Source organism: Tenebrio molitor, chromosome 3 (assembly GCF_963966145.1).
Source record: "Tenebrio molitor chromosome 3, icTenMoli1.1, whole genome shotgun sequence".
Taxonomy (NCBI): Eukaryota; Metazoa; Arthropoda; class Insecta; order Coleoptera; family Tenebrionidae; genus Tenebrio; species Tenebrio molitor.
In genome coordinates, this window is record NC_091048.1 from 13,104,971 (window position 1) to 13,118,437 (window position 13,467).

At 34.8% G+C, this 13,467-nt stretch overlaps 2 protein-coding genes and 1 long non-coding RNA gene across 5 annotated transcripts in view; all 3 read left to right on the forward strand.

Annotated features, from left to right (window-relative positions):
* Window positions 1–12,655, forward strand: part of LOC138126100 (DNA repair protein RAD51 homolog 4-like) — a 37,327-nt gene extending 24,672 nt beyond the window's left edge. Inside the window, exons 5-6 of one of the 3 annotated variants that reach the window (XM_069041783.1) lie at window positions 12,007–12,150; window positions 12,206–12,345. In XM_069041783.1, coding sequence (XP_068897884.1) covers window positions 12,007–12,150; window positions 12,206–12,208 — 147 coding nt within the window. In that variant the 3' untranslated portion in view covers window positions 12,209–12,345. Of the gene's footprint in view, window positions 1–3,498; window positions 9,518–12,006 lie in introns of those variants that run through there. The other 2 variants (XM_069041782.1, XM_069041784.1) reach the window with 2 other exon arrangements.
* Window positions 1–13,467, forward strand: part of LOC138126098 (uncharacterized) — a 404,235-nt gene that overhangs the window by 370,442 nt on the left and 20,326 nt on the right. The window lies entirely within an intron of this gene.
* Window positions 1–13,467, forward strand: part of LOC138126104 (uncharacterized) — a 103,072-nt gene that overhangs the window by 36,197 nt on the left and 53,408 nt on the right. The gene's annotated exons all lie outside the window — the stretch shown is intronic.

The following is a 13,467-nucleotide window of genomic DNA, read 5'->3' on the forward strand; positions in this document are numbered from 1 at the left end:
TTCATTTTTTGACAAAACGCAACGAGTTCGGTTGTCACCTCGGTTACACTTCACTGCTATCGCTATTTTGACAAATTCTTCAATTTTTTTTACATTATTGTGTACTTCCGGAAGATGTTAAAAAACAAAAAGGTAAGAATTGGAAACCATTTTTAAAACTCTACAATTTTTGTATTTAAGGCTTAGTTCTAAAGTGATTAGGGGAGCCAATATCTGAGGATTTTTACTTTTACACGTAAAGTGCCTATGTAGATACCAAAATCCAGTCTACACCCGGTATATCCATATCTTCTACAAAAAATAAGATCGTTTTTTTAAAACATTTTTACTTGATGTTTTAGAGACCACTTAACAACGTATCGCTAAGCTGTTCCGCAAATCTTGGGGCACCCAGTATAGTTGCCATATTTATCCAAATCATTTTAAATCAGCCAATATATGCAATCAAAAATACTTCCAGAGCATTTGAACGTCTAGATTCTCTAGATTTTGACATACCTACGTCTAAAATCTCAAAGGCTTCTTTGATGTAAATAATTGTTGATCGCACGGTATAATAGTATTTGTATTCTTGTGACATGTACAGTTGGTTCCAAAAAAAGGGAACTGTCAGAATAAAATTGAGACATTTTTACACATTTTTTATAGTGTGAAATTTTCTTATGAGAATTAAGGTTAGAATTCAGTGACATTTAAAAAAATTATTTGATAGGTATTGTCAAGTAGACAGTTAATTGACAAAATGGACAAAACCAAATTTACATTAGGAAAACCAGTGGAACGGTCCATTATTTTTCTTATAAAATTAATGACAGGTTTTACTGTCAAAAGGGACGTGTCATAGCAACACTATTGGGTGATTCAAAATGATTGTGGCCAAGTATGGCAACTATGTACGAAAATTTATGTGGCAACTGTGTGGATGAGGTAGAGTTGTCATTTGTATGACATTTCATAAGCGTGCATTTGATTTTTTTGATATCATTACACATTGATTTGACAGTTTTCAAAATTGCGCGACTATGAACTGTCAAAGAAATATCAACTCTACCCTACCCACACAGTTGCCACATAAATTTTCGTACATAGTTGCCATACTTGGCCACAATCATTTTGAATCACCCAATATTTCGTGGGTGCCGCCACAGACAATTAAACTATAGTAAGACTGTCAAGTGGGATTACATTTTCGGGGATGCGCTCAAGTGGCGCTGCCCGAGCGTTAGGCCAAACTAATGTATAACAAGTTGCACATCTGACTAGTTTCTGTATAACTAGTTGCATATTTGATTTAAATTGATACTTACTCGTATTTAAAAAAAATATACATATTAGAAACGACTAATTAAGTTTTAAACATTTTAATACAAATTCTAACATATACAACAAATTAGTACACTGACCGGCACAAAAAACGACTCACCTCGCGACTCACTTTGAATTTTAAGTAATTCATTGTCTTTGAATTTTTTTTTTTGGTGTCATGTTGTATTGGTAGGTGCTATTTAAGTTATTCTTTGCCAAAGAATATCCGACAAACAAAATATTAAACACAGGAAATAAGATTTTAATGAAAAATGATAAAAGTTATTTTTTAGAAAAAAAAAATTATGTTATAAAAAATTGTCAAAATTTGAACAGTATTTTGAATTAGTATATCGTATTGTCAAATTAAAAATTTTAACACGTGAAACAACGGACAAAAACACGACATGGAAGTAGCGCAAACTTTTCAATTATTTATTTAAACAAAACAATTCGGTTGCCATGGTGACCATAGCACTCCCGATCATTGAAAATATCCCAATTTAACTATTATAAAAAAAAAAATAAGCACAAATATAATTTCAAGATTATTTATTAAAGAAATCATAATGAGTCGCTTTTTGTGCCGGTGAGTGTAGTTCATTAAACGAGTTCGTGTGTAAATTGGGATATTTTGGCATATAATATGTTTTTCTACCTTTTGAAGTAAGACTACTAACTTTCTTGCATTCAAGTAGTTGCAACACACTAGAAGATTTTGTTGGGTGTCTATTTTGGGCCTTGGCACAGCCATCTCTACTTACAAGCCGTGAAGTTAGAAATCTGGCAACGTCGCGTGTGGGTCTATTCCTTCATCAGTCTACGTTTGTTAGATAGTGTTTTTGTGAGTTTGAATCAAAAACAGTGAGATAAATTGGTGCTGAAGAAGTATTTAACAATTCTTGAGCAAAAAGAATCATCAAAAAGTACGAGTATTAACCACATTAGCAATTAAAAGTATAAAATCAGATAACCTTTATGTTGATTTTAGTGTTGTATGCGAATGTGGAACATCATGTGAAAAAATATACGTCCTTGCGGCATTAATTATGAGCAATATAGTGTTAAATAATTATAGTAAAAATAAAAAGAATGCTTGTCAACATGAAAAACGTAGTACAAAGAAAAAACTTACCACTTTGAATAATTAGCGAATATGTACAGTCGATGGACAAATAAAACTGGGACAAAAATGACAATCACATAAGTCAAAATTTACAAATTTGCATCGTTTAATTAGGGCTTTCTCACAAATAGGTTAACTTTGGTATGACATATTATATAGACACTGACAAATATGTTGACTATTCAATGGTCTGATTTACGTAGATTCAATTTTAAGTGTCCCAGTTTTATTTGTCCACCGACCGTACTAAGTATTAAAATCGTTGAAATCTTAATAATGTTTTTTGTTCGACACTGTCAGAATTTGAGAATTTTCTCTTGTGTGAACGGATTTTGATAAATGTCACAACTTGTCAAAACGAAACGTCAAGCTAATTTTACAGATTTTAAGCGAATTTTGAGCTTTTAAGAGGCTAGTCGAATAAAAAAACGTTGTATTCAACTCGTTCGTGTGTAAATTTGGCCTTTTTTGGCACTCGTGGCCCTTTAAAACGCGTTTCACTCGCGTTTTAAACTGGCCCACTCATGCCAAAAAAGGTCCAATTTACACGCAAACTCGTTAAATAAACTACTACTTTTATACGTTTCCCTTTTATCCATCCTTTATTCATTATATTACTATATGAAATTTAAAAAAATTACCTACCAAAAAACGAATTAACTAGATAAGGCGCTTTGAGTGGCCTGGCGCGTAGACCCACTTGAAGGCGACTAAGCGGTGTTGCCAATTTTAACTTCACGGCTTGTAAGTAGAGATGGCTGTGGCCTTGGGCATAAAGTCCATTCATTTTGTATTGAACTTTTCAAGGTCAAATAATTTAAATTTTGGCACTGTAATTATGTTTTGTAAATAGTGACATGCATATAACCAACATAATGTGATTTAGCAATGCTCAATTCAACGTTTACGGTGTTTACCTGCATGTCACTACATATTTACAAAACATAATTACAAAGCCAAAAAATAAAATTATTTGACCTTGAAAAGTTCAATACAAAATGAATGGACTTTAACAGGAGGGATTAGATTCTCTACAGTGGGATTTTCAGTAATCGTAGAATTTTCAGTTTGTTCAGCTGGTCTAACATTCTTCATTGAAGTTTGTTTGTCTTCATGAAGAAAAATCGATGGCAGGGCGACAGGGCGTATTTATGGAGTGTTTTTGAGTATTTGTAAAGAAGTTGCTAAAATGTTTCTCGCAAATAAAGGCATTATCTGTTTTGAAGGGTCGTGCAACATTTAAAGCTTCTATCCATCGTTTCCTTTGTTCTTCTAATTTTGGAAATTAAAAAAAAATATATTTTTTATCGCCGATCTTATAAAATAATCGATAGTTGTTTACAAAGCATTTATGATTAATTTTTCCCATATCCAAATAAATAAAATAAAAATTGCGATCTGAAAAACCATATTTCGTACTTTTTCAAAAAGAAAAAAATTACTTACCAAATAAAAAGATAACGAAAACTTATCTCAAGATACTGGTTTGGAGTAATTTATTTTGTAGAACAATTTATAGAATTTATTGATGAAACGTTGACAGAAAGTAGAAAATTCAAAATTACTAATGACAAAGCTCGGATTATATGCACTGAAAAATGACGAAAATATGCGCATATACAGGGTGGACCATCGTATAGCATTTTGAAGATTTAACCTATTTCTAGTTGTTAAAAAAAATTGAAACTTGCAGGTAACAATCTTCAATTAAAGTACTACACCATGGTAATTTTATTTTTTTGAATTAAGTTTCTAAACAGCGTCGAGACGCTATAAAGGGAAAAAAATCAGAAAGCCAATTTTCTTTTTTTTAATAATTACCTTTAAAATATTATGGAGAATGTATTATTATTAAATTAATTTAGATTTTGTGATTTTTGTCGGGAAAGTATAAGGGATTTATTGCTGTAACTTCTGTCCGCAACAAATTTGCGTTCACAATGCCCGCTGTAAAGTATTACAACCAACCATAAATCACAAAAGGTAGGTACCTCTGACGAGCCGAGGGTAGTGTTTATTTCAGGGCCGGACTTAAACATTTTTTGTTAATCAGATTCAGATAAAATAAAATAGTTGATTTTTAATTTATTTTATTCAATTCTGACGTTTTAAACCGTATTTATCAACTTCATAACAACCAAGGTAAACAATTGTTTTTTCACGATCGGGAGTAGAAATCAACTTTTCGGATGTCAACATCGTGACAGAAGTAGAGCATTTTCTCCCTAGGGAGCAAATATTTGCTCCCTAGGGAGTTTCCATTTTTTTGACAGTTGTGACAAAAATCTAATGGGAGTTTTCATTTTTTTTGACTGTTGTGACAAAAATCTAATTGTGTTGTCAAGGCAACTACTAATTCCATTAAATTCATCGAAAGATGACAACTCATTTGTCATCATTTTTTTATTCTTAAAATTTGAGATTTTTGTGCTGTTTCTACTCCCTACCGTGAAAAAAATAGTATATATACTTCTGGAGAGAATGCTCATTTTTCCCTCGGTGCTTTGTCATGCATTTCTCTCCCTCAAATATATAATATACTATTATTCGGTAGAGTGAGTTAAAAAAAATTTAACTCACTAGCGATTTAAATTTTTTTTAATTCAGTCTTTGTTAAAGAACAGATATATAATGTACTCGTATGTATGTAGAACTTGTTCTTCCCGTGTCAAAACCTTCTACTTCTTTGCCCTGTGTCCTACAGAATGCTGCTTCAAAAATGTTTCTACTTGATGGAATCTACAAACCTTAATTTAGCACAAATTCTATAGATAAACATCCACAAACCTGTTTATATCGACATTTTCCTTAATCACTAACATTTTCGTCAGCTGTGAACGGTATGACCACAATTAAGATGATTTTACAGATTTTGATAGCTCCGAAATTCACGTCGACCCCCGGGCGTTCTTATTTCTCCAATTACACAAACAATTATACTCTTTTTCGTACAATATTTTAGATTTTACTGGCACTACTTTGCCTACTGCTTCTAGTGCTTCATTCATTACATCTTCCGGAACAAAAATCTCGTTTCGGCGCATATTTCTGACTCCGACATTTTTCACGAAAATGCAGACTGCAAACTTCTGGAGCATAGTTGTGACACTAAAATAATTGTTTATAGCAAAATGGTTGTCACGGAAGTGTTGCCACTGTCACAGACTTGATTTTTGTTGCAGTATTTTACATAATTCATAATAATTCGTGAATTGAAACTGTCTGCCGCAAAATTGAATAAAATATTGTATAAACCGCGTGAGTTAAACGAATGTTTATTCATTCGAAGAATTTGAGAATTGAGCTAAACATTCTTCTCTTGAATAAACATTGGTTTAACTCACTTGGTGTATAAATATCTATTATTTACATTAGATGTTCAAAATGATGACCTTCCTGTTTGATGCAAAGTCGCAAGCGTCTCTTAAAATTTGCTTGAACGGTAGCCGCAACATTCAGATCATTAAATTCGGGGAAGGCGGCAATTAGTCTTTCCCTCATATTATCTCTTGTTGTCGGTCTTTCCCGGAAAACACGTTCTTTGATGGCACCCCATAAGAAAAAATCTGGTGGTGTAAGATCATGTGATCTCGCTGGCCAAGGTATGGGTCCAATTCAATGTTCTCCAAACTGGAGCGTTAATTCTTCCCGGGCTCTTCGACTAAAATGTGGAGGTGCTCCATCTTGTTGGAACCACAACCGAAACTTTTCATTTACTGGGATAATTGCATCTAGCAAATCATTTAGCTCGTCTTGCAAAAAGGTGGTGTGTCTCTCACCGTTCAATGGCCCTTCAAAAAAAAAACGACCCCACAATTTTATTGTTGACAACACCTCCCCAGACAATGCGGATTTTGTATTGCCCAATAGTGTAAATTGTGTTTATTTACTGTACCATTATTTTTCACACAACATTCGTCGGTAAACACAACTCTTTCAAAAAAATGTTCATCATTCCGGATTTTTTCCTCTGCCCATTCGCAAAAAGTCACTCGATTTGCAAAATCTTCACCATGCAACTCTTGGTGTGGTTCCAGATATTAAACTAAACATTTTGTTACAATCAGGTAAATTCTTAAAAGAACAGCAAGCAGGTAAATTTTCAAAATTCAAATAAATTCTTTTTCCTAGTACTTAACAAATCTAAGAAACTATGACCCAAAATGGGCCAGTGACTGCACCGGGCTCTCAGGGGTTTTTTCGGGGCAAGGGTGTGGGTTCAAAATGGGCGCCAGGCAACTTACTTTTCTGAGCTGGTGTTGTCTTGCCCAGTTGCTGGGGCAAGTGCTCAATACTTATTCGTCGGAGGATAAAAGCAAATTCGTTCTGAGCGTTAATAAAAATCAATTTATTCGGTCACTCCAAAAATTCTCGCACTGAGTAGGTTTCGGTGACTTTGTACTGGTTCACACGAATGCGTCAATGGTTCGTTTGTAACATTTAAGTGAAAAATGGAAAATGTGGAACCAGTACTTTCAGATGGCCTTAATAATTAACTTGGTCGTAACCAGAAAAGCTTTTCCTTACAATTGACCGAATCTTAAAATTAGAACAATGGATTCTCCCACAAAATAAAAAGGTATTTGTTCCTTAGTAAAACACTTTCCGAACTTAAGATTCCTTTTGATCTAGTAAACAAATGAATGAAAATAAATTAAACCCAAGGTCAAGACCGGGGTATTACCTTGACGAAAAATTAAAGAATTGATCCTGGTAAGAAAATTTAAATTCGGTAAAGTTCCGAAAATGTTGTTTTCAACAAAAATTCCTGAGTTTGACAATGAAAATTGAAATTGAATGAAAAGGTTATACAAAAATTCTTACTAATGGCAAAGTATTAATTAATAGGTGAATGTACAAAAAAATAGCAGATTTGAGAAGCGGGAAATTCGAGGTGTTTCTAAATCTTGCAATTCCGCAATAAAAAATGGCGACTTATCTTTATGCCGGATCTGTTGTCTCCTCGAATAGCGTCCTTTTGACTTGCGGTACGGTACGGTTCCTATACGATGGTGTCACGGCGTGACCTTGAAGTTTTTCGTCTTAAACATTTGGCCGAAAAACGATATGTTGCTGACGGTACTGATGACGATACGAATGACGATACTGACGACGGTAGAAATGGTCGACCTGACCATTTGGCAGCGTAACGAATTCTCTCGATACTGGAGGAACGACGATACGGGACTCCAGCAGCTATACGAACAATTCCACTGGAAGAGCGGCCTAGCGAACAATACGCCAGAAGGAACGATGATTTTCGCAGATGATCCCGATGCGCTTAGGACTCGCCGAGATTCGACTACGCTTGCGACACCAGGCGCGGCATCACAGCGTGATCCTGACGTGTCCTCACAAAATGGACCATAAGCGAAATGACGATACTGAACTGGAGGAACGACGCCTTTTCGCTGAAAGGGGGTGCTCCACGATAAATTTTGAAGGAGGACTTTCCGGTACTCCCTCACGGTACGGTACGGTAAACTGGATCGAACTACCCCTAATAGACGAAATTAGTGATGCGGAATCGCTAATGAACGATAATTACCTCTATCTCACTAGATGACGAGGGGTCTCTCGATATCGGTAAAACGACTAAAACGGGAAAACGGTAATCGGAACGGTAAAAAATCTTCGGGCTCCTCGACGACTCCGAAGCCTGGCAGCGCCGGACGATAAGTACCATGGCGTCGGCAATCCGCTCTCGGGGATGATTGCGGATCCCGAACGCCACGCACGTAATTCGCATTCCGCGACTTGCGGCACAGCCGCCCGCTCGGCGGTCGCCGACCGAGTCCCCTGATTTCCGCTCACGATAGGTTTTTTCTGTTACCCCCGATCTAGGATCGCAATTCGAAATAGCTGGACCTTATTTTCCCCTGCAATAAGGCGTCCCGATAATTGCACGAACAGCGCATCTTGATGACCATTTCCGGCGGTACTACACGTGCGCGCTAAAATGACAGATGGACGATCATGGCGCCGGTTTGTTTACGTTGGATTTCACCGACCGGGAAATTCAGGGATGTTGAAGCGGTAATGTGTCGGTGAGTCCGCGCGTACTTCACGATAGATGGTAACAGCCATTTTCCGCAGGACTTCAAAAGGTTGAACACCACGAACAAAGGGAAGAAGGTTGGGGAAAAGAAGAGAAGAAGATAACTTTCCGGCAAGTCACGGGAACAAAAGGGAAGCGGAACTGACTTTGCCGTACGGTTACCCGAGCTGAGAAGAAGAAGAAAGGAATTGAAGGAAAAGGAAAGGAGAAAGTAGAAAAAAGAGAACGATAAAAAGATAGGCCGCAGCTAGACATAGAGGCGTAAAGCCACCTCAGCCTTAAATTTAGGGGCCAACGTGTGTTGTTCCAGCCGCCCCAAAATGGCTGGCACCAAGGCTCTACAATGAAAACTCAAAAATGAAAACCGCGAAAGAAAACTCTGAACAAACGAAAACCGAAAGTGAAACGCGAAAGAAACTGAAAGCGAAACGATAAACAAAAAATTGAATCCTGAAACGATAAACGAAAAATTAACTGACTGACGAAACAAAGAGAATGATCTCGAAATGAGCTTCCCGAAAAAGGTTACGGCAGGGTGGGCGCGTCGCGTCGTCATGTGCCTTACGTTATCTGCTAGCTCCAGGTCTTTGAGCAGCGATCTGATTGTCCCGCGAGCAAAAGTAGGATCTCTTGGGTCTCCTACCCCGGCCAAACGAATAGTGGCATTTTGACATGCTGCAAAACCCAGAAAATACCCTTGAGTAGATGGGATTTAAATAGTGGCTACTTAAATTTTCAACTAATCTTGTTTTTACCTGGATTAATAAGCGGGTAAAATAACTAGCTAAATGTAATTCGTTCTTCGATGCTTAGCATTGAATGAGTAAGCAAAACTATTTTAACAATCAGTCACTTTCAAAAATTCAATTCAAAAATAGAAGATCCAAGTATCTTATTACTCATAGCTCGTGTGGATGGTACCTCTGAACCACTTTTACTGGGGACAGTTGTAAATCAGCCTGACCCCAGTTGACGAGGATTGTCATTTAAGAACTCGGTCATAAATAAAAGTATTTTCCATTACATTATTTAATATTTCGATTTATTCAATTACTATACCAATCTAAATTCCGTTTTGCATATCATCATAATATACGCATTACGTAGATGCAGTGGAAGAAAAAAAAAACTGATAGCTTTAATAATTTGATAATAAATTGCTATCAAAATCAACTTTCACATCAATCTTGTTTTCAAAAAAATAATTATGCTATGTTGTAGTATCAAAATTGAAGATCATTTCCTCAAATTTTCATCTTTTTTTGACCATTTTAAATAGGTTAAATTTAAAAAATGCCATACGATGGTCCACCCTGTATATGCACGCTTTTTAGCTAAAAATGTACTGAAATATGCACAAATATGCACAAAATATGCATAAATATACTATAATATGCTCTATCACTTTTACAAAAAAGACAAATTTCGCAGAATTAATCTATTTATTCAAAATTTATTAATATAAAAACAAAACTGAAAATATATATTTTAAATTATACAATAGTCAATACAACTTTATAGGAAGTAGGTATATGGGGTGTTTTTTTTAAATTTCACCTCATAGTAGGCGTTGAAGTCTCGATTGTGAACGCACTATACAGCTTACGGATCACGGATTATCTGTTTAAATCTTATAGTTGGTTGCAAAAAAAAAACGGGAAACGAAAATGTTGTCATTGAATTTTGACCATAATTCTAACCTATCTATCGTAAGAAGGTTTCACGTTATGAAAGAATTGTAAAAATATGTCAATTTTATTCTGGCAATTTCCATTTTTTTTTTTGCAACCAACTGTACGTTTTATACGAGTGGTGTATTCACAATCGACTCTTCAACGCCTACTACGAGGTGAAATTTTAAAAAACACCCGATATTAAAAAATGAATGTTTTAATTGGAGGTAAATTAAACAAAATAACTTCAAATCCTTATCGTTGAATATAGAATAAGTATTACTTAGTAGCAAAGTAAAATTTTTTTTTCGCAAATTAATTAATACAGGGCCTACCTAAAATACGTGTGTTAATTTTAACCATTGGAAGAACTCGCCAATTCATGAAACATTTCTCTATAACATTTTTACGAAAAAGCTTTACAAATTAATTTAAAATTGGGAATAAATTAGCCATCAAGGTGGTATACTCGTCTATGGGTAAGGGCGAAAATTTTCTGTTGTGCTAGAAATGGAGAAATTATATAATTAATTATATAATTAAAATTTAAATTCTCATCTTTGAATACTTTTGCGAATTTTGCAAAATGTTATAGAGACAAGTTTTATAAATTGGCGTGTTCTTTCACTGGTTAAAATTAACAGATGTATTTCAGATACATCCTGTATGTATTCACACTCAAATACTCAAGTGCTTGCTGCAAGGACTTGCAAAACACTTTCCCTGAACTTTCTTCGAATAATAATTCCAGATATTGTTATATCCAAGCAAAAATTTATTCAGATATTTTCGGCATATTTTTTTTAAAGGCCTTTTTCGTTACGACTAGGACTAGCAGACCGTTTGTGATTGAATGTTGCAAAATGCAAATTCACGTATAGCGATTAAAATTCTTCGAAAGAAAGGGTCGACATCGTTAGCAGGAAGTTTTAGAAACAGGAGATCTGTTCATTCCATTGTTAAATTTATGGTCTTATTTCTCTGGAATTACGCTCTACCAAGAAGTCGTATGGTTTTAAAGCAAGCGGATATTTTCTGATGTCCCTCTATCTGCACCATGTAGACTTGCAGGGTTCAATAAATGAACAAAAAAAATCTGGAAAATTGCAGAAATATGCACCAATATGCATTTTTCGCCAAAGTATGCTCAAGGTGCTTCAAATATGCAAAATCTGCATTTTTGAAATGACGTAATTTCATTCAAAATTTGTTAATATGCCCAGAAAATCTAAAATTTTGTCTATATACGCCATAGAAACAAATATGCAATTTGCATAGAATCCGAGCTTTAAATGACATTATTAATTAATTTCCAAATCAACGTCTTTTTTAAACGGAAATTCCCGATCGGATTAACGAGTAAATTCGGTAATTTATTTTGGCCTAACGCTAGAGCAGCGCTAGTGTTGTCAGTGTCTCCCATGTTTTATATGGGTTTTAAAAGTCTTAATTCTGTTGATGGTCTATGGGTGCCGCCATGTTGTGACACGAAACGGACATCTATTTGCATTATACGGTGTGATCAAGAATGACTGAGTCTGTTGGTAACAATGAAATTTTTCCAATTTGAAATTTACCATCAAAGGTTCATTTTTGTAATAGCACAAACATAACCGGCATAACCAAAAATGATTTTAATGTCGTCTCAAGTTAAAAAATCCGTGCCCATTACGAGGCAAAAAGCACCAGTATTTTTCAATTGTTTCATTGCCAACAGACTCAGTCATTGTTGATCACGCTGTAGTATTAAAGATTTTCATTTCTCTTTTTTTTTGCAACCAACAATCAACTGTACTTACTGTCGTTTTTATATTTTAGTGAATTCTAAAATAATTTATTTTTAGGAACACCTACAGGACTATTTATCTAAAGTGACGGTGTTTCGAACTTATACCAGACATGAATTAATCAACGGCCTTTACGAAGTTAAAAATAATTTAGAAAACGACTTGAAGTTACGTTTGATCATAATCGATTCTTTACCAGCGGTATTGTTTAGTTCACATGATTCTTCATCAAATAATTCATACCTTAATCATTTAGTGAACCTAATGAGGTACATTTCTGTGGAATACCAAATTGTGTTTTTGATTACAAACTTAGTAACTACTTGGAGTGATGGCGATTTTAAAAAGCAACAAGATCACATGGAAAAGATCGCCTGTGGCAGATACTGGTTTACTGTTCCAAACACTCGCTTAAAAATTGAAAAAACAAATAAAGAGAATATGTTTAAGATATCAGTATTACGTAGCGACATCGTAAATAGGAAAAGCCAGGACAGCGTAAATATCTTCCTTATGGACACAGGATTTGTAGAGCAGTGTAAATAGTACGAAGCACGGACCTAGTATGGCACGAAGTTATTGTGAAAGTAATGTAATTTGTTATTTTCAAATTACTGAACTTTTTATAGTTCAGTACCTACCTTCTTTGATTCTTATTGTACTTAAGTAAAGTCAATTAAACGTTGCAGTAGACAATTTGCAAATATGTATTAATTTTTAATTCAGTATTTCTCTAGATTAAGAATAAATACTTATTAAGAAGAAATGCAGCAATCGGATCGAATATAATATACTGGTGCCCCAAAATTCGCGGAACAGCTTAGCAGTACGTTGTTAAAAAGTCATTAAAATATCAGGTAAATTTTCTTAAAAAAGTCAAATTTCTTTTTTGTAGAAAATATGGATCTATTTGTTACATTAAATATGGCAACATTAGAAGACGTTCTGTGTATCCCAATAGTCTGCAAATATTTCATTTTTGTTGTATCCATCGAAATAAAGAAGAATCAAAACGTTGCCATACGTTATTTGAGGCAAAACCGACATAAAATCACTTCTTGGAAAAGCTGGAAATAATGAAGTAAATATGCAAACCTGATCACACTCATTCAGAATTATTATAGCACTAGCTAGCACTAAAAAACATAGAGTCAAAATCTTTTTAATTTAAAATAAACGAGGCCAAAGCTGCACCTTTTGAGCCCCAATATCTTCAAATCTAAATCACATCGAAGTTTGTGCTGAATTTTGTGAAAATTTTCCCACTTCTACTTGTGACAGCTACAACTATAAAAAAGCTGATTTCCGTGGATTGTATCTGGCATTGTCTCATGTTGATTGGACGGTTCTTGACAGTATTCCTAATCCAGATGAAGGTGTTGACTTATTGTATAAAGCACTATTCTCGATTTTCGACGAGTTCGTTCCCAAGAAACGTCAATCACTTGGTTCATATCCGTTGTGGTTTAATAGGGAAATCATTGGTCTGATAAAAAGAAAGCATAAAGCATTAAAGAA